Below are 22,437 nucleotides of genomic sequence, written 5' to 3' on the forward strand. Positions count from 1 at the left end.
TTTGAGCAGGAGGTTAAGAGTTGGGAATGCCAGAAAATGGAGATAAAAAGAAGCCACAGCCCTCCGGGAGAGGACATAAGCAGCGTGTGTCGAAAACGGAGTTCTTGCCACATTGGGCTTTCCCCTCTCCTTCCCAGCCCCAGCTCTTCCCAGTTCAAATGCTGATTCCACTACACTGATAGATGAACTGAGGATCTTAAAGAGGCAAGCCCTAACGTGCTTTCTTCCTCTTATCCAGTGGTAAAGGACCGGAGCTTTGCAAAAGTACCATTTTGTCCCATAAATTAATGCTCAACATACTTGATCTACAGTTGTGAGGCTTTCTTTAGGAAATGCCAAGAGCCAAGCTAGCAGAAGAAGCATGTAAGCTTGCACCCAGTTGGGAAGTCTGTTTAAGATCTTTGGCAGTTTGCTTTGAGGAGCCCATTTCTCTTTATGCATAAAGTACAGCAAGGAAGAAAGAGTGAAAAAGAAAAGGGGACAAACACTTAGGAGAGAGTATAAAATGGCGTATCCATGACTTCTCTTAGGGGAATGTTACTGCTCGGAGTCAGGGCGGTTTAAAAAAGCAATAATTAATAATCAGTTACTTGTCGAGGGCATTCTAATATTTAGTTTTAAAAACTAATTTAAACTCATGGCAGGGAAAGCCATGGTGAAATGAGATTTCTCCCAGGACAGTTCTCTTTGGCAGTGTTATCACACAGCCTTTCAAAGATCCAGCATGCTCAGGGTGGTTTGCTGTCCGGTTTAATGTCATCTCTTCACCGAACGCTCGGGCTCCCTCCCTCCCCCGCTCCCACTCTTGAAAGGTTAGCCTTTCTTCAGAATAGTACAGGTTTTTCCAGCAACATCTGTCAACCTGGCAACGAGCACACCCTAAGGAAATTATGAACATTTGAAGACCATCTAAATACTGTGGGGAACCTTTCCTCTCCCTCTTCCTCTCCTCTCTCCTTATTCCCCACGCTGCCTTCCCCCTAAGAAGAGTGGGGCAGCCACATGGCATTTACCACTGTCCGCCTCACTGATAAATTATATGCCCATTTGTGTCTGCAATATTTTTAATGTGTTTTGATTTGCTCACTCAGTTGTGATAGTTCATGAAACCTCAAAGCAGTAACTCTCCTAGAAGACAGACTGCAGGCAGACCCCTTAGTTTAATGAAAAGAGACCCCTAGCCACTGTACCGTTAGCAGAGAGAGGCTTCTTTGGTCTAATGGCTCAGATGATCTTGATCTGATTCAGTAGGTCAGAAATTGCTGTCCCCAGCAAATATCGACCAGAAGGAACTGCTTTCTTGGTTATTCTGAAACTGCCAGCTGCATATTACACTAGCAGGTGCTAATAGTTTTTGCAGGTCAGTGGAATTGCTATTGGTTCTTCCTTCCCTTGCGCCCTATCCTTTTGCGATTATCGAGTACCTTGTGGGAATAGAAGTCTCCCTTCTTGTATGATACCCAGATTTCTGAAATGCTGGTCCCACCTACCCATTCCACATGGTCAAAAACCTGGATCTTTCATGGCTAAGAAAGTACCAATGCTGGGTCTTGTGTGTCTCTGAAAATCTCAAGGTGCTTTTGTAAATGTTTAATTTTTTCTGTCAGTATTCATAAGAAGGTAGAGAGAAGAAGGGATTATTCTCTTTGTAAGTGAAGAAACCCAGTCCCAGGGCAGTTAAATGGCCTCCTCGAGATAGCCTAAGAAACCATCCTCAGATCTCAGAGTAGTTCTTTGGGTACCTGTATTCAGTCCATGGCCTGGTCCAGTGGATGTCAGAGCCAAAGGTGGGCGAGGGAGAGCAGCATTTCCCCTCTCAGAACTAAAGTGTGTAGATACTATATGAAGAAAGCTAGAACCCAGAAATGAGATGCTGCTTATTAGGCAGGTTTGACAATATTCATAATAAAGTTCACTTAAAAATACTTGCACCCATTTTTCATATCCCAAAGCACTAAGTGCAAACCATTAAAAGAATAATCGAAAATAGTAGCAAAAGGCTCTCTTTAAATTACTTTTTATTGTATTTTAGACAAGACTTTTTTCATCACATACCGTCAGTCTACTGGAAAATAGAGCATGATTCTGTTCCCTCACTCTGGATTAACTTTGGTCTCCAGAAGGTAGTATACATTGTAGGTTTTGCTGAGGCTTTATTTATTTATTTATTGCCTGATAACTACTTAGAGGTATGAATAGAGTTGTTCGAGGTCACTTGGAAGACTCTGATTGTCAGTCCTTGAAGCCAGGATTCTCCCAGGGACCCCAAGTTCTTCAGTCAGGAGGAGGCATCACCTCTGCCTCACCCAGGGGGACTGCTCTGCTCCTCCACAGCCCTGGGCTGGTCCCTCAGGCTAAAACTGGGAGAGTGCCCAGGAGGCACCCTGTGTGGTTTGACTACAGAATCTTAATTCTGAGAGCTCAGTATTCACAAGTTGAGACTCACCTTTACCCATCTGTTTCTTCTAAATTCCAGTCTTGCTTTCTTGAGATGCTCAGAGATTCTTTTCTTTCTCACAGAACTCAGTCCAGAATGGTTTGTGGGAGCTAAAACATGTGAGAATTTGGCGTTATCTCCAACCTTTTTCTATCTGCCTCCAAAAGGTGTGGCAGGAAGATTCTGCCAAAGCAGAATTGTAGGAACATACTTGTCACAGATCCGATCAGGACATTTTCTGTACAATGTACAGGGCTGCACTTAATGTTTGGGATGCCTCACTACTGACACTACTTTGAGTAAAAACTCAAATTTTATAGTTATTGATGCATTTTAAAGAAATATCATTCAGGATTTTAAGACTCAAGAGTCATCCATGATCCCAAAATCATTCTGACTGAAAATAAAGTGTGAACCAGATGCATCCTTCAGCTTATATAAAAAGAAAAGCCACTGCTTTATTAAAAGAATAGTTTTTAAAAAAATCTCCCTACAGAAAAGTATTGAGCAGGGGCACCTGGGTGGCCCAGTTGTTTGAGCCTCCAGCTTCGGCTCAGGTCATGATCTCACAGTTCGTGGATTCAAATCCTGAGTCGGGCTCTGTGCTGACAGCTAGCTCAGAGCCTGGAGCCTGCTTCAGATTCTGTGTCTCCCTCTCTCTCTAACCCTCCCCTGTTCACACTCTGTCTCTCTCTCTCAAAAATAAACAAACATTTAAAAAATGTAAAAAGAAATGTATTGAGCATACCATTACTTCTTTTGTGGGGCTTTTAAAAAGCTTTTGCACATGTTTTTGTTCTATGCCCAGCATGAATGAGAAATACTCCCCCAAGCTATGGTAATAGCTCTGATCTTGAGTCATAAAATTGTTGTGGCTTGATAAGACCTTTCAAACAGTGGTGGGCAACAGAAATAATTCTGTTGATTTCAACATCTTTTAGGACATAAGGAAAAATAAATCCATGTAAAGCTTAGGATACTACTCATAGAAAACAATGCCTTTTACGTTATAACTTTGTGAGTTTTTTGAGAGTTTCCAAAATTTTCAAAACCAGTTTCATTGTCTCTTTGTATATTAGGTGTTTCCCCCTGTATGAGCTTGAATAACTTGTCCTGATGTAGGGGACAGATGTAGAGCCTCTTTCTCTAATAGATTATGTCTAGAGAAAAGAAAAAGTCACCCCAATGAGATATTGCCTATTAGTTCGTACACATAGCTGGTTGTTTGGGATATCTTTTTTCTTAAACCTGGAAATGCATTTGTCCTAAATTTCAAGGCCTCACCTACAGAGTGAATCCCTCTTTGATAAACTGCATTGGTTACTGCTGTTAAACATCTAATGCTTGATTCTTTAAGGTCTTATTGAAGATTTTCACAGCTAAAACCTTCAGCATTCAAGCCACACCTAAGGGAGTAAACCTCTTAAACAGTTAGTTCTGGACCATGCTTTCCTCCACAGGCGCCAGTGTGAGGAGAGAATTCCTGATCCTAATGAACTTGTACCTGTGAGATTGACTGGCCCACCCACCTCACCTTGGCCCTGGGGCTAACCACCTCTGATTTCTTGCCTTTCCTCTGAAGTGTTTGGAGCTCTGGCCTTATAGAGTTTGCACACTTGGGGAAGGGGGGGGGGGGGACACATTTGAAGTTTGGAAAAGTATTACCTTCTCCTTTCACTGGCTAAATGCAGCCCAGCATGACTGCCAACACCCTTACAGTATCAGGAGATGGTGTGATTTGCGTAACTTTGTAATATCCAGAAGTGGAGCTAAACCAGAATGATGAGAGCATGGAGATTCATACTAACTCAAACAGAGGGGAGTGAAAGGCAAAGAGAAAAGGAAAAGAGACACAAAGGAACGGGACCCCAGCATTCAAAAGGCATGGTCTCTTTTCTTCCCGTGGGGCTTCCCCTGTGAGTGCAGAGAGGTGATCCTGTCCGAATCCTTTGGAATTGTGTTAGGAAGCAGTCCTCTCACAGAATTGGGAACTGGGGGAAATTTGGGGGAAAAAGTTTAAAAGTTGCATCCCCTACATAATCAATTGTTTTCCTTCAGTGATGTGATTGATGTAACATATGATTGAAAAGTGATTTTTTTAACCTGATCGATAAAACTAGGAATTAATGTAACTTAGTGCCAGTATTATAGAATACATTTTTGTAGCTTTTTGATAGTTTCCAAGAATGATGGGCTTGTGCTCTAATTAGCTATTGTTCTCTTACAGCTGTTAAGATGTAACAGCTGTGGGTATTTTTCCCTTTGAATAACTGGACCAGAGGTTGGATTGCAGTTGGGTTGGAAGTTTGCGTGCTCAGCAGTAAGTTGCAGTATAGGCCTGGGGATAATTGCCTTGGGTGAGCCCACTTTTTTGTAAAGTCATGGGATCAAGCTCCACATTGACTCTGTTCTGGTAGCATGGAGCCTGCTTGGGATGCCCTCTCTCCCTCGCTCTCTGCCCCTCCCCCACTCGCACGTACACTGCCTCTCTCAAAAATAAACTTAAAAAGAAATAAAAATAAAAAGTTTTGGTCTGTAGGGGAATATCTAGGTGTGATCTTAAGCTAATAACCTTAGTAGTCTTTTTGAAAGAAATTCTTTGTGAAAATCTTGTCATAAATCACTGTGCTATTAGAAAACAGTTTGTAATAAAAACAGCCAGAGAAACACTGAATGAAGCCTGACACAGGTATGGTTCATGAGATGACAGTCCTCTGTAAGTGCCATGCATATGTTCTTTCATTTTTAAAAATCTGCTTCACGTGGGTTTTTTCCCCTCACCTCTCAAAGGTGATCTCGAGACAGTTAACTAACATGTCAGTCTTATCTTTAAATAGAGCTAGTACAGGTGGCCCTCAGGTCATGTCCCAGTGAAGTAATACTGCCTTTTAAAAAATTTATTACTCCTGAATTAAATTTACTGGCAAGCTGTTGGCCACCCTTGGTGCTGGGTACGAACAGAGAGCACTAAAATTGTTTTCAGATCACTTTTCCTGCAGTTCCCCACAGTCTGAGTCATCCCAATATTCATACACTTGCAGAATATATACACTTTGTTAACATGCAACTTTTGCATTCAGAAGGAGCAAATTAAATTTGTCTGAGCAGAATTGCTATGTGCACGGAGGGGGAAAAGTAATTCCTACCCAGGCAGTTCCCCTTTGCCTTTTGCTCGTAGCACAGACTGTGGTAATAGGTATGTAGCCGAAGGATGGCGAAGGAGAAACAGAAAGAGACAGACACAAGATGCTGGATTTGGGCAGTATGGTTTTGTAAACAAAGTGACACAAATTGGGGCAGAAATTCCAGGGGGATAAGAGAGGAAACTGGAAGACTGGAAATACAGCACAAAGCCAAGTCCCATCCAGATGGTGTTTTTAATAAATTTATCAGACACATTATGAAAGACTGTAATGAACATTCAGATGGGGCGTGGCTTGGCCCCTATGAAGAAGAGAAACAGTAATGGCGCCTTCTGTGCTTTGCAGGCAGAATCACTCTCTAATTTTCCCCAGTAAGAAAGAGCACAAAATATATTCAAACCATTGAGTAATTATGAGATCGTTCAATTAGGCAGGCTGAAGTTTGTGTTTCTAGGAAGAGGAACTTAATAACAGGATTATTTTCTGCTGACATGGAAAACATGGTCTATATGTGTTAGTAAGCCCAGCAGTGACTTTTAGAACAGACCTCTTCTGGAAGGATTCCTGTAGTGTAACTAAAGCAGATAGCTCTCTCCACAGGCATAAAGGAGCTTTTCTATTTTTTAAAAGCCGCACTGTTACATGTGTTCCTCCTCTCCCCACAACGGTTTTTCCATGAGAAAATATTTTGTCTACCATGAGCGACCACGCTTTCTGTATGTGGGGTAAACTTTTAGGGAAGGAGAAGTCAAGAGGGCTGAAGGTGCATGGAATGCTTAGACAGCAGCTCTTCTGCTCTGGCCATATTTACTTTCTTTTTAATGTTTAGGTCAGGACCCAAAAATTGATCATACTTTACTTTTCTAAGAAAACTTTCACTGAGAAAGCAATTTTTTTTCCTGCTTTATTCAGTAACTTTTAGATTTTCTAGCTTTTGGTGAGGAACTATGTTAAGCAAGGTGAAGTGCCACAACTTACATAAGCATCCTTTTTTTCTGTCACTGATTCATTCATTCAGCAAATATTTATCTAATACCTACTATGTATGCTCAGCCCTGTTTCTTAGCAGTTGGGATTTGAGCAGTGACAACAAGAAAAGCCCCTGCCCTTGTGAAATTCACGTTCTAAATCTTTGATTGCCCCCTTAGATCAGATTGGCACACTGGTCTGAGTATTAAGAATCAGCATAGTGCTGGAACGATGGCCTCATCTTGGTTGTCTATAAAAGGTCATTATCCACTGGGTTTGTGCCTGCATCCCTGTTCTTTTCTTCTTTCCAGCATTTGGTATGATTTGGTCATTATGTTGTTAATTTGACTCATTACCAAAAAATAGAAATGAGAATTAGGAAAAGTGGTAATCCTTTGATTTTGTACCTTATACGATAGATACAGTTGCTTATCAAGTTGTCAGTAGAGTTCTAGCAAAAGCTGTTTCTTAAAAGGAAATTTGGTGGGACTTGGGGTCAGTTTCACTAATACAGTTTATCTCTGTGTGTATGTTGAGATACGTTTGTGTGTGTCTGCGTTGGGTACACTTGGTAGATCCAGACTTTGACTAATAAACATTAATGAATAATTATGTCAAGATCAAAGTGGAAACTGTGGTACTCTATTCTCCAGCTCATAGATGTAGGATTCCTTGTTAAAAAGGCACAATTCTTTAATATAGCATGTATATTAGACCACCTCAAGATTCCAGAAAGTCAGAGGGTGGTATTACTAGGGCAGTTTTGCTTAGAGAAAATTTTCAAGATTGAAAGAATCATCTTGAATAAACCTATTTATAAATGTATCTATAGAAAAGGAATTCTTAGCATTTATCCCAGTCTTGTTTTCCAGAGAGCTTGAAACCATATCACTGAAGGTTTTTGATAACCTCTAATGCTGCTACCGTAATTGACTACTAGTTAAAAATCAGATTATCCAGGGATAAAATTGTGAAGCAGTAAGGTTGCGTACGTGGAAATTGACAAACTCAGGAAAAGTCAGCAAAAACAACTGGTAAAAACCTAGTATTCTACAAAGAATATCAATATTCAGAATAATCATTAAGGATTTTATCTTTTCAGAGGCTTTCCATCTTTCTGGTTTTCATAGAAAACAGTGTTAAAATGTGTGAAACTTGGAAACAAACCCAATATTCTATATGTGCAAAAGAATATAAAGAACATATATGTGAAGTGTAGGGAATAGGGCATTCGCATGCTGAACCACTGTGCCGAAGAGAAATGCCCAAACCTCTAAAGCCCTGTGTGCGTCCCTCCGTAGCCCTTTCACCCGTGCCCCGACACTCTTCCTGACTTCAGTGTTTACTGTTCCCTACGTTTGCTTTCTGATCTCACCATCTAAGTGTATATCACTAAACAATAGAAGTGAAATCATACTCAGTGGGTTTTTTTTTTTCTTCCTGATTTGGCTTTTTCCTTAACCAGCTTTCTTTGTGAGATCGACCCTTGTTGATACACATAGCTCTAGTTCATTTATTTTTAAGACTGTGTAGTTTTTGTATGATAGTGAAATTTCAGTAGATGGGTGAACAGGTTAAACAGCAGATTAGATGCACTGAAAGAATTAGTGAACACAAGTAGTAATTTTAAGAAATTATCCAGAATTCTTCAAAAAGGGGTACAGAGGGAGAAAAATGAAAGTAAGATTGAGAACCATGGGGGATAGAATGAAAAGTTCCAACAGCGATCCAGGAGGAATTTGAGAAGAACAACAGCAACAACAAAACAGAAAAAGAGAGAGGATTGATATTCATGGAAATAATGGCCAAAATTTTCCAGACTGGATAAAAGCCATAAATGCTCTTATTCACTCCTGAGAAGGATAGACTTAATCTACTTCTAGGTACAACTCAGTTAAATTGCAAAGCACCAAAACCAAAAGGAAAATCTTAAAATTAACTGTAGACAAAAAACAATTACAACAGTTAGGGGGATAGCAGACTTTAGCAGACAGAACAGTAGAAGCCAGAAGACTATGGAATAATATCATCAAAGTGCTGAGGAAAAACAGCTTTTAACCTAGAGTTCCATATGAATTAACCTATTTTTTCAAGAGTGGTGGCAAAATGCACTTTCAGAGACTTTGCTGAATACTAATTGGCATGTCTTAGAAGGAAGGAAGGTGAGCCAAGAGGAAAGGATATAAAAAAAATAATAATGGTGAATAAATTGGTAAGTGTGGATAAATAAGTTTTAACTGTATGAAAAGAGGAAAGGTTAATGAGTTAAATATTCACTTCAAGAAGTTGGAAAACAAAACAGTAATTTAAAAGGAGATGAAGGAAGAAAGAGCGGAATTTAGTGAAATAGGAAACAAAGAATCAACAAAACCAAAAGTTGGTCCTTTGAAAACACTAATACAGTAGACAAGCCTGTATAGGACTGATCAAAAAAGAAAGAAAAGGTACAAATACAGATATTCTGAATGAAAAAGGAGCACATACTGTGAAGAATTTTGTGCCTCTATATTTGAAAGAGTAGGTGAAATGAAAATTTTTCCTAAAAGGGCTAAGAAGATCTAGGACAATTTGGAGAGAAAAAGAAAAGAAAAAGGGGAAGGAGAGGGAACAAAGGTGTTCACCGTATCAGATTTGAAGATTACTATAAAATTCCCATAGTTGAAACTGTTATACCCAGATCGCAGTATCCTCACCAACCAGAGATCACCAGGGAGACCGAGTCACGCATGCAAAGGCAAAGGGCTTTATTATGGGCTCGAGCTCGGGCTCACAGACTTCACCAGCGCGTGGATCCGTGCTGAGAGTCCCGAACAAGGGCAGAGTAGGGTTTTTATGGGGTTTGAGACGGGGGAGTTACAGAAGTTGTGACATGGGAACAGTGATCCAGTGATAATTATACAACATCATTGACAGCGGGTTTGACCATACACATTGTCTAGAGTATGCGTTACTTTTGGCGGGATCCAATTACAATGTTTAGAGTACCTTTAAATTCAACCAATCACAGAGCGAGCCTAGGGTCTTGTTTGGCGACTAACAGGTTAACTTTAACGTTAGGTAACAGGGTCCTATCTATAGTTTTTATCTCCAGGCCTCTCCCTTAACAATGTGGAGGGTGGTCACTGGCCTTTCCTGATTGGGTGTTACAAGGGTAACGGTTACTCCTGTCTTGGGCAATGTAACTACCTGATAGTTTCGGGGAAGCCGAAACTCAGGCCTTCTAGTTTAGAGGGGAAACTTAAAGCCTGTCATGGAGTCAGTTTGGTTTAGACGTTTAGACTTGTGGCCTTACAAAACAGCATGGTAAAATCACAAAGCTTGCCAAATCAGCGAAACATAGCACAGATCTTAAAAAGAGACACGAATGTATATGAGAACTTTGTATGTGAACATAAATCATTGGGAGGAAGAGTTCATTAAATGGTGGTAGGGCAGTTAGCTAACCTTATGTGTAAAAAATGAAAGTAGATTTTCTGTTATGATAACCAAAAAATATGTCCTAAATAGATTAAGGAACCAAATGTGAAAAGCAAAATTTGAGAACCTTTAGAATAAAATAGAGGAAAATATCTTTGTGAAATGAGGGTAGGAAAGAATATATAAACAAGAAAGGAAAGGCCCCAATCTTAAAAGAAAAGATGAACATTTCATCTTAAAACATGAACCAGCAGAAGACTGGCGCCCTGCAAATCAATTAGAAAGACAATAGAAAAATAGACAAAAGATAAAGCTAGGCAGTTTACAGAAGAGAGGTGGAGAGTGATTCCAGAGGGGAAAAAAGAAAAAAAAAAAGTTCAACTTCATCAAATAAAAAAATGAAAAACTAAAACCACATCGAGATATCATGTCACACTCATCTGTCTGATATCACCAAGAGCTGGTAAGGTTGTGGTGTGATGAGTTAAGAGTGTAAAATTTTACAACCACTTTGGCGACTAATTTGGCAGTATCCAAGAAAATTGAAGGTAACTCATAGCCATGAGTGTAATTCATGTATATATATATATATATATCTTATGTATTCCTTTTATTCATGTACATAAGAGAGACCCCTTTGTGATCACCAAGAAAACGGTGGTAACAGTCTAAATGTTCCTTAGCAGGAGGCTATATAAATAAATTTTGGTTTGTTTATGCACTGAAATATGTCATATACTTTATATGAATTGACTAAATTTATCTTTCTATTGAATGTTCCTTCATCCTGGTTTAGTGTTTGTGGTAAAAGTCAATATTATTCCTGAAGCATTGCCCTTTCTTACCCTGGGCACACAGCAGGGTTGTACTTTTACCACCCCCTTTGAAGTTAGGTAAAGCCCTGTGGCTTGCCTTGGTCAGCCAAATGTGAGAAAGGTGATGTGTACTACTTTGAGGGAAGAGTCTTAAGAACCAGGACCAAGCTCACTTTCTTCTCCTTGCCTCTTTAATCGAGAAAACTTCTCCTTGTGTGATACAATGTATGGATACTATCTATTCACAGGGAACACAGAAAATAAACATGTGCTGTGGAAAGGGAGAAGAGAGGTTTTTACTGCAGCCTAAGCCATAACTACAGTATTATTTTATGTCTCAGCTTAGTTTCTGTGCGTCCTGTGCCATTTCCTTAAGTTCTGCCTTCCAAATCACACAATTCTTCCCCTTTTCCAGGAGCTAGAGGTACCATGACTTGGCCTCCAGATATGGTCCTTTCTTGCCTTTCCAAAGTCATGGGGGAACTACTTTCTGAGCCCCTTCCTTCCCTGCCAAGAAACTCTCCTTAGAGGTTATTTCTTGTTGCTTAGAGTGTTTTTGCTTGTGTTTTGGAGCTAAGCTTGGTAGTCAAGGGATTTATCACTAGAAATCCATCCTTTGTCCCTCCCTCCTTCCACTTCTCCCTTTTTTATCTGTGGATGGCTTCCTCTGCAGAGAAAAAGCAATTAGTGAAGCTGTATAAGATGAGGACTCAAGTCAGGCATGCCCAACTTTGGAAAATAAATACATCGTGTAGAATATATGTGTAAGGTTTTTTACTCTACAGCATTATAAAGGTAGAAATGCTTTGGCATGGTGGTAGTGTACTGCTCACCCTCTCTCTCTTCAGAGAGTATGTAATATACTAGAAAGTACAGTGTATATCAAATGAGAAATCATCTTTTTCTAACCTATTTTAAAATTATGTAAAGTAGGTTACAAACCTTAAATATAAGTAGTTGTGTTTAATTGTAGATTTGGGTTAAATAATAAATTAAAACCCCAGCACTAGTAAATGCACAGAAAAGATCCCAGGGGGACTTAAAAGGTCCTGACCTTTAATCACTCTTGTCTCAGAGAAACTACATCACCTGCCTTCCTTTCTTCTTTCTTTCCCTCCCTCCCTCCCTCCCTCCCTGCCTTCCTCCCTTCCATCCATCTATCCATCCATCCATCCTTTCACATTTTAGATTTTGTGTGGTTTTTAAGTAACCTCTACACCCAACATGGGACTTTCATATCCCCAAGATCAAGAGTCCCATGCTCTACCACTTGAGCCAGACAGGTGCCCCTACGTCATTTTTAGACAACTATCATTTTGTGGAAGCTTTTTTGACTTTTATAAATGGGCAGGTTGGTATGGATTTGAAGTAGAGAGAGACACTCAGAATTAAAACAGAGCTGGTATTTCAAAATATAGCAGTTCATGAACAAAGAGGAGAGCATTATGTGTTGAAATGCCCAGAATAGCAAACAAACAAAAAAGGGAAACGAGTCATGGCTGAGGGCAGCTGTGTATTCTAAGAAAGGACTGGTGCCATTTCCTAGATCATCTTCCTGCTTTATGAATTCTAAAGCACTGAATCTATTATATCATGTTTCTCCAAACAAATGTATTATATTCACTGAGTGCAATGAATATATACAGTTTAGAATATACGAATAAAACAAGTGCCTGTGTACCCACCACCAACCTAGCTTAAGAGCAGAAAAAGACCAGTACTTTTGAAGCCCTGCCAAGATTTCATCTTGGAAATAAAATCAATTAATGTTTGGACCCATTCGTGGGACACCCTGCAAGATTTCATCACCCCTTCCCAGACACACTATACTGAGTTTGATATAATAATTTCCTGGATTTCCTTCTTAGTTTTACATTTCTATAGGTATCCTTTAACAAAGCATATTTCTAGTTTTGCCCTTTTAGAAAACTCTGTATATGTGAACTCATATTCTGTGTTTTTCTGTGCCTTGCTTTTTTCACTCAACATTATGTGTTTTTCTTGTTTTTTGAATTTTTAGTTTTTTAGAAGTTTTTTTAATTGGGAAAACAACATTATGGTTTTTGATTCATCTATTTGTATATAGCTATAGTTCATTAAGTTCAATTTCTGTGTAGTTTCCCACTGTAGTAATATTTTCAAATGTATTTATACATTCTGTGTTTTAAATACTTCAGTGTTAATTACTACATGTGGTTTGGTTTGTTCCAATCTCAGGGTCAGCTTTTTTTCTTGAAGCTATTTGGCATGGAAAATGTGTTCATGTCTTGAGATAATCAAGATGTTCTAATTTCCCTTTTATCATTGATTTGAAATTGTAATTAATTTTGTTCATTGCACACTATCAGGATATATTTGGCTTTTCTTATCTTGATGCTGAATCTTGTGTTGAACTCACAGTTCCCATGGAGAATGTTGCAACAATTGCTGATTGTGCCAGCGTGATTGAAGGAGTTAGTCGGAGCCGAAATGCCTTGCTGAATGGGGACACCAAGAATTATGATTGGGATTCTGGCTATACGTGTCATCAGTTAGGAAGTGGTGCGATTGTGGTTCAACTGGCACAGCCATACATGATCGGGTCAATACGGTAAGGAGATTCCTTTTCATTCATTACTTTTAAAATGGAAGACACATGTGCAAATTCTGTTTTGGAACAATGATGATACCATTAACTTCAGTGAAGAGACATTTCTGTTCTGTGCTCTAAATATCGAAGGGTGAACAGAGAGATAGAGGGTGCTTGTTTGGATCTTCTGGTGGGAGGATACACCAAGATTATACTTCCAGAGAGACTAGATTAGAGGCCTCTCCCTGGGTACAGCTCATCGTCTTTTTTAAAAAATGTTTATTTATTTATTTTGAGAGAGGTTATGAGCAGGGGAGGGGCAGAGAGAGAGAAAGAGAGAGAGAGAGAGAGAGAGAGAGAATCCCAAGCAAGCTCTGTGCTGTCAACGCACAGCCTGGCACAGGGCTCAATCCTACAAACCTTGAGATCATGACCTGAGCCAAAATCAAGAGTTGGAAGCTTAACTGACTGAGCCCCCCAGGTGCCCCTGGCTCACCTCCTTCTTAAGTCTGTTAGAGTTGGTTAGGGACTTAGAGGATAATGTCAAGAGAGGTTATGTAGAATCAAAACTAATTTTCAACTTCAATAAATGACTTTACATATGAACCAAACAAATCTGAGTATGAGACTGGTCCTAAAAAAAATCTTCTTAATGAAAAATCCGGGCTTGGGGTGGTTGTTTTCATTTTGTTTTGTTTTGCTTTAAGAAAGGAACTTTAACCCAACATTGCTTGACTTATAGGCTCATATAATTTTAAAACCTGTGACTGGGGACACATCCCCTAGAGAACATACCGGAGAGCCGTCTGGGTATTGAGCAGGCTGCCCTCTTTTGCTTTTTTTCTGAAGGTTCTAAGAAGGTCTCTGAAAGACTACTATATACGTATTTATGTTATATATTTGCATTTGTGTTTAACAGCAGCTAAGGTATTTTACATGATATCCCACATGGAGGTGTGGGTGGCATAGGACTGCCTACCTCCGGCCCATGAATCGCACTCCACCACATTTGCCTTGTTGTTTTCTGTTCTCATTTTAAAGTCAGTGTGTATAAAGAGAGAAATAGCACAAAGAAAAAATAAAATAAGGCAGTAGGACTCTAACAGGCAAAGGTTTATTGATGTTTAGGCTAATAACCACAGAGGTTACCGCGGCTTGCCAGTCCCCGGGGGCCCCCTGACGAGTGATGCTGGATTTCTGGGAGAATTCAGACAGTGGATTTCTTCATTTAAATTGTCAACCCCTTTTCCTAAAGGGCTACATACAGGTTGAGTAACGTAGGCAACAAATCCTGCAGATACAGAAGCTGTGCAGACCAAACAAACGCACTCTGTGCTTAGGAAGGGGGAAGAGAAGCCACAGTCAGTCTGGACAAGCTATCAGTGCAAATAAACTTCCGCCACATAGCAAGCAACATCCCCATCCTTCCTTTTTCTCAGCTGCATGTGTGAAGTAAAGGACTCATAGGCCATCTATTTAATAAGCCATTCTGGAATTTTTGTCCTAGGTGGTGTGAAACTTAGCTAAATATTTCCCATTACAATCTCCCTCTTCGCTTTAAAAACTGGGGAACAGTTGTCCTTCTCCGGTCACTGGCAATCCTTAGAGTCTTCACAGTTTCTTGAAGATTACCAGTCGTGGCTCTGAGATTACATCTGCAGTTTCTTTCAGCAGGCATGGGGTATAACTCACCAGAGCCAGGAGACTTGGAATCATTTAAATTGACTAGATACTCTCTTTCACTGCACCTATTTGGGGCTTCAGTTTTCCCTTTATTACGTTTGTTCTGCCATTTCTAATTTGAAGACCAGTCTTCTCACCAATGAAGATGGAAGCAAACTGGCAGCTTAGTGGCTCTCCCCACTCACTCTCTTGTAATGTTCCCTGTGTTCTGCCTGCTCACCTGGTACTCCACCTCCGCCCCCAGCGATGTTATACGTGCCTCTCACGCCAACATGCCAGAAATGGAATTCCATTATTCCCCCTTTCCCTTCTCAAGTCACCTTGAGATTTCCCCCATCTCATTCAGTGGTACTACCCATCTATGCATAGACTGCTCTAAAAACATGGCCATCTTCCTGAATTTACTCCTCTCCCTCGCCTTCCCTCTTCAACCAGTTCTGTTAATACTGGCTCCTACATATCTCACAAAGCCTTCCTCTATACTCCTCCCCCATGGCTAACACCACAGTTGTATTTTTGTAGTTTCTCCTCTCTGCCTGGTCTTCCAGACTTCCATCTGGCCCTTCCTTCCCCACCTGCAACCATGTCCCCACCCCAGATCCGAGGCGGTCACACCCCTTCAGGAGAAAGTTCAGATGAAGGCATTTAAAAACAATCTGACTTGCTTCTGTCTACACAGCCTTGTCCTGTGCTCCTCCATGCACCCAAACACATACCCATCTTAGCCTGTCCAGCTACCTGCATTTTGCATGTACCACCCCTCGCTCACCTCTATGCCTTCAACTCTTTGAACATGCTGTTCCCAGTGCTGCTGTCTCTCACGACCACCTCCTCACCCCTTTTTACCTGGCTCTTATCCCACTTCAGGACTCTGTTCCTCTGGGGATGCTTCCCTAACTGCCCATCATCTCCTGGGCTCATGTAGACCTCTCCTTTTTCAGTGACCCCATACATTCTCTATGTAATTCCTATTGGAATTATATTTATATTATAATCATTTACTCGCTGCCTCCTCCTAGCCTCACCTGATATATATAGCCTGTGGTAACTCAGAATAAGCATCCCTTGTCAGAGCAAATGCATAGATGAGGTAACCTGTCAGGATAGAAGGGGAAATTATAGCAGGTGCAGTAGGAGATCTAGAATTTTAGATTCAGCAGGAACACATGAGGTCACTGCCCAGGTGACAACTCAGAGTGAGACAAACAGGTTCTTTGTGTGACAAAGCCACCTTGACCTCTAGCTCTACCCAAATAATGAGAGATATTCAATCTGACTCCAGAAAAAGGTGTCCCTGGGTCTTAAAGCAAGAGAAAACAGTGCCCATTTGGTTTTCTTTAAACATGGAATGAAAATGGTTTTTTTCATTTTTTTTCTGAACTATTTTCTGAACTATTTTTTTCTCTCCATGACTCAGAGTGGCGATAATGAGCATGAGCACAGCCAAAGGTAGAATTGTCTGTCTCAACTTCCAAACTTCCTTAAGCCTAGCTATTGTTTTCGCAGTGAGAAAATCCATGCAATTGAAGCTCTGTATAACTGGCTGAGCACTCAAAGAGACACGTTTCTGTGAAACAACATTATGTTGTCAGGATCTGCATTTGCCTCTTCTGTGACATTATTAAGAAGAAAGGGAGAGGGACTTCTTAACCACCAATGCCTGTGGGCGAGCCTGGATATCTTGGCAGGCCATGGTTAGCAGCTGCTGATGTGCCCAGACAGACATTTATTGATAGGAAACTAGATCAGTGGCACCTCTTCGTGGGGATGGGTAATTGACCAATGACAGGATGATTAGTCAGTGACATTTGACCCACAGCTTCTATTGCTTGTGATGACCGACTTGCTTTCCTAGTCACTGTATCTGAAAAAGCTCAATGATTCTGAATCGACACCCAGAGGGAGAGCATTACAGAGCTGAGTGACTAACACTTTCCCCATCTAAGAGGCAGGATATCTGGCAATCCTGGAAACTCTTCCTCTAGGGAAGCCCAGTCACATGGTACACTGGCTTTAAAAATTCAGGTTTCTTTGTAGACAGTGACTATGAAGGCAAGGGACTCAAACATGAATTGTCTTAATCACTGTAATCTCTTTTCCTAAGGGAGGATATAATTGTTTTGTGGGTAAAGATGTCTTTTGTTTGTCTGTTTTCATCCACAGAAATCACTTCTTTCTCTCCTGAGCATTTACCTGTGGGCAGGCAGGCAGGCAGGCAGACAGGCAGAGCCGCCTTCCTTGCCTGGCCATGCCTGCTCCTAACCACAGTCCATGGGAGCCTAATCCTGCTAGTATGTCTGGTACCAGTACCCTTGTGGCATCCTGGAAAGGCTGATCTTGAAACTTGACCCCTGACTATCCCTCCTCCCACCCATTTTCTTTCTTTCATTTAGCAACACATTTATTGAGCAAACATTTATTGAGCCTTCTGGTGTGTGCCAGGCACTGTTCTCAGCCCTGGGGATAGCGCATTGAATAAAGAAAACAAAAATCGGTGCTGTCATAGAACTGACATTCTTGTCAGGGGGAGATAAACAGTAAACAACACCATAATATGTCAGAGTTTTCAAGGTGCCACGGTGCAATCTGGAGGGAGGACCAGGGAGTAGAAACAGTGCAGTTTTAGAGTGGTCAGGGAAGGCCTGTGCAGAGCCTGAAGAAAGGAAAGAGCAAGCCATCTGGGAACCTAGAGGACGAGCATCACAGAGTGCCAAGGCCCCAAGAGGGAGTGTGTCTGGCAGGTGGCGGGTGCAGCAAGGAAGCCAGTATGGCTAGTGCAGGGTAAGGGGGGCTGAGAGCAAGAGGCAAGGTGAGGGAGGGGACTTGGAGAGGCAACAGCCCTGACATTTGTTGCCGTTTTGTTTCTGTATTCAATCACCACCTCCCAAAAACATGCCACCCACCACTGCACAGCCATCCCTGCATTTCATTAGCCCAATGAGAGAGGAGAGAGGCTTGTTTTCTGGGCTGAGGAGAACAAGGGGGGGGGGGGCGCCATGCCTTGAGAAGCACCTTTCCTTGCTCCTGACCTGCCTTTATCCAGCCCGCTCCTGGAAGAGAAACCACAGAGGCGTCCAGTTCTTACAGCTTAACAGGAAACTTGCTCCCCAGCTCTTTCTTTTCTTTCTCCCTCCTAAGAGCCAGAGCGGACAGTGTAACTGGGAAGTAAAGAAGTTTGATTTGTTGTTGCTGGGTGTACAGACACAGCCAAAGTTATTTGTGGTATATGAGAGAAAAAGAGAGAGACTGCCTGCAGTGTACCTTACATGTGGGTAACGAGTAGTAATTATATCATTTTCGTGCCACTTTTAAACATTAAAATTTAAATAACAGGAAATCTTCAGAGGCCTGATCACATAAAAAGACCAGGGTAAAGTCATAATAACTAACCAAATCTACCTAATGTCCTAGTTTATAGTCCCTCTGTCACCTTAGTTTAAGACTTATTATCTTTCTACTTGCTAATCATGATATCTTTATCATGTTTTCTGGCTAGTATGAGAATCACGTATGCTGTGTATTACATATGCCTGTCACCAGTCTTCTTCAGCTAATCAGTGACAGCACTTTGTGGAAACCCTAATTATAAGACAGTCAATTGAATTACCAATTTTTACATTTGCCTGAAAATGATTGTTTTGTAATTGATATGTGTGATGCTGTCAGTAAAACGCCTCTAACGCTTTAACTAACAAACCCCACTGTAGGTAGGCCATCCAGAAATGAAACCATGCATGTAGATGCAACTGCCCATAGTCTTTCTGGGTGCTGTGGGGATTAAGGAGTTAATGACACAAAAATAATTAAGGGTCCTCAGTTGGAAAATGTTATATGAATATAATATATAAGGAGAAAATGGGTCCAGCCCAAAGTATGTTCTTGGTGAGTATTCATGATCTCTTTAGTCTGTGGGGATGAGCCTCTTTTTATTATACAGTAGGGAAAAAAGTTCTACCGCTTATAAAAGTTAATGTGACACAGAATGTCCAAAGCATGAATCAGTTTCTGTCTTGCAGTTATAAAACATAGAGAAAATGAAGTAATAGCAAGTTGATCTTTTAAAAAAAAAAAAAATTAGGTATCCCTCTATGGTCCTTATTTATCCCAGTGTATTTTTCTTTCTCTGGGAGCTGTTAAGTCCAGGCCCAGTTCAGCCGCCCTTTCACTATTGTGTGGCTACAACCAAGTCTAGGTGATCTCTTACATTTGTAAATTGTGGAGACCGCTTTTTGACTGCTATTTTCCCTTCTTCCCACTGCTTACTGCCCTGCCAAGCCATCACTCATCCACTTCCCTCCCAAAGGATAGGCACAGAAAAGAAAAAGGAGAGGAATCACAAACCATTCAATTTCCTTTCCTATTTAATAGCTCCAAATGAAGCCTGGGTCAATAAGAGTGGGGAGAGGAATTGAAGCTAATGACGCAAAAGATGTTTTGTGATTGTTTGATATTTTCAACATCTGTGCTGCCCTCAGTCTCTCAAAGGAGCATGGATAATATCCAATTGAAGATAGTGATTTTATAGTACTGAGATGGACGTGGGTTTCTTGCGGTGGTTTCCAGGTGCCTAGTACAAGTACTCTGTGCTGTGAGTACTCAATAAACACTCATTGACTGAACTGACAGCATAGTATGTTAGTGCAACTAAAGGGAGTTCTATCTATCAACTAAATTGGACATCATATTTGCTCAGTGTGTCTGATCTAAGTGTATGTGAGGAAACTGCTAAAGATTTGGCATCTCCAGCAAATGACTGAGATTAAGCTCTGGAGTTAGGTGCTCACATTAGCACAAGTGAGGGCACTCAACTCGCACGTTTCATGCCGCTTCCATTTCATTCTGTCTGAGTGCTGCACAGGCAAGCAGTACATCTGTTTACATCAGGAAAGCCTTCTTTGCAACCTAGAGAGGTAGAAATTTCCTTTTTATAGTTTAAAGAATACAACAAACATCTAAATATATGACTCCTCTGGCTTCGATTAAGATTGCCTATAAATCTAGTCAAAATTGGAAAGATATTTTACAAAATTTGCTTCATATCAGTCATGCTGAGTGTCTGTGTCACAGCCCTGAACCAAAGAATTCTTCCTTGTCTCACTGATCCATGATTTATTTACCAAGCGTTGTTTCTCTCTCAGCCTGTCTGCCTTGCACTAAAGTCTTCTCTCATCACCCTCAGACCTCAGAACTCTGGTCCCCAGAAAAATTGTTGAATAAAAAATTGTATGTGTGGTTCCCAGTAGACGCTGGAGTCTGAGCTGGGTGAATGCTTAGGGGACTAGAAATCCTCAAGCCTGGAAACAGATAGCAGAGTTTGGGGGCATGGTAAATATGTCTCAGCCAGTTTCATCCTAGAGGTATTTCAAGACCAGAAAGTATTGCTATGGCAACTAAGTTGAATGTTAAAAATACAGGAGGGGCACTAGAATTCAGATGTTCTTTGAAAAAGCAGGAAAGGTTAAATGCCCAAAGAAAGGGCTCTGTGTGTGTGTGTGTGTGTGTGTGTGTGTGTGTTTGATTTACCTCACTGTCAGCCATTTATTTCTCTTGAGTGATTAGAGAACTTGACAACTAGTCATCTCAAAGATTAACCATCAAGAAGACATTTTTAAAGAGGATTTCAGCCCATTTGACCCAGTATTTCATGTACAAACATACATTTAGTAATTATCCAGAATTTTTACTTAAGACACTTTTACGAAAATCTTCAGAAACAACTACAAAACAAGTAATAAAATGGCAATACATACACCTTTATCAGTAACTACTTTGAATGTAAATGGACTAAATGCTCCAATAAAAACACTTAGGATGACAGAATGTTAAAAAAAAAAAAAAAGGGGAAAAGACCTATCTATATCTTGCCCACAAGAGACTCATTTTAGACCTAGCGACACCTACAGATTAAAAGTAAGGGAAGAGAAGGGTGCCTTGGTGGCTCAATTGTTTAAGCATCCAACTTTGGCTCCAGTCATGATCTCACAGTTCATGGGTTTGAGCCCCGCATCAAGCTCTGTGCTGACCACTCAGAGCCTGGAGCCTGCCTCAGATTCTGTGTCTTCCTCTCTCTCTGCCCCTGCCCTGCTCATGCTCTGTCTCTCCCACTCTCAAAAATAATAAACATTAATTTTAATAAAAGGGAATAGAGAAACATCTATCATGCAGATGGATATTAAAAGAAAGCCAGAGTAGCAATACTTATATTAGACAAAATACACTTTAAAACAAAGACTCTACTAAGAGACAAAAAGGACATTATATTATAATAAAAGGGACAATCCAACAAGATCTAACAATTGTAAATATTTATGCACCCAACATAGAAGCTCTCAAATACATAAAACAGTTAGCAAACATGAAAGAATTAACAATAATATAATAATAGTAGGGGGGGCTTTAACACCTCAGTTACATCAATGGACAGATCATCTAAACAGAAAATCAACAAAGAAACTATGGCTTGGAATGACACACTGGACCAGATGGACTTAACAGATATATTCAGAACATTTCATCCTAAAGCAACAGAATACACATTCTTCACAAGTACACACAGATCATTCTCACATATTAGGCCATAAAACAAGCCTCAGTAAATTTAAGATCAAAGTCATACCATGCATCTTTTCTGACTACAACACTACGAAACTAGAAGTGAACCATAGGAAAAAATCTGGATAGATCACAAATACATGGAGGTTAAATAACATACTACTAAACAATAATGAATGGGTCAACCAGGAAATAAAGGGAGAAATTTTAAAAACATGGAAACAAATGAAAATGAAAACACAACTGTCCAGGAGCACCTGGCTGGCTCAGTCAAGAGAGCATACAACGTTTAATATCTGGGCCGTGAGTTCAAGCCTGGTGTGGAGCCTACCTTAAAAAAAAAAAAAAAAAAGTAATTCATTGAGAAAACACAACCACCCAAAGCCTTTGGGATGCAGAAAAAGCAGATCTAAGAGGGAAGCTTTGCTATATATAGGGCTATCCTCAAGGAGCAAGAAAAATCTCAAACAACCTAACCTTACACCCCAAAGAGCTAGAAAAAGAAAAAAACAAAATCTAAAACCAGCAGAAGGAAGGAAATAATAAATATCAGAGAAGAAATAAATGATGTAGAAACTAAACAAAAAACAAAAACAGGACACCTAAGTGGATTAGTCAGTTGAATGTCCAACTCTTGATTTCTGCTCAGGTCATGACCCCAGGGTCGTGGGATCGAGTTCTGCATTGGGCTCTGTGCTGAGCATGGAGCCTGCTTGAGATTCTCTCTGCCCCTCTCCTATTCACCCTCTCTCTAAAAATAAAAAAGAAAGAAAGAAAGAAACTAAAATATAAAACAAAACAAAACACTAGAACAAGTCAATGAAACCAGGAGCTGATTCTTTGAAAATATCA

The 22,437-nt window shown here is 40.4% G+C and overlaps 1 protein-coding gene across 5 annotated transcripts in view; it reads left to right on the plus strand.

Annotated features, from left to right (window-relative positions):
• BTBD9 (BTB domain containing 9) overlaps positions 1-22,437 on the plus strand; it is a 404,299-nt gene that overhangs the window by 282,593 nt on the left and 99,269 nt on the right. For all 5 annotated transcript variants that reach the window (XM_077754863.1, XM_077754865.1, XM_077754866.1 and 2 more), the window contains one exon: positions 13,182-13,371. In XM_077754863.1, coding sequence (XP_077610989.1) covers positions 13,182-13,371 — 190 coding nt within the window. The remainder of the gene's footprint in view (positions 1-13,181; positions 13,372-22,437) is intronic.

This window comes from Crocuta crocuta, unplaced genomic scaffold, assembly GCF_008692635.1.
Source record: "Crocuta crocuta isolate KB4526 unplaced genomic scaffold, BGI_CrCroc_1.0 scaffold132, whole genome shotgun sequence".
In the NCBI taxonomy this organism is placed as follows: Eukaryota; Metazoa; Chordata; class Mammalia; order Carnivora; family Hyaenidae; genus Crocuta; species Crocuta crocuta.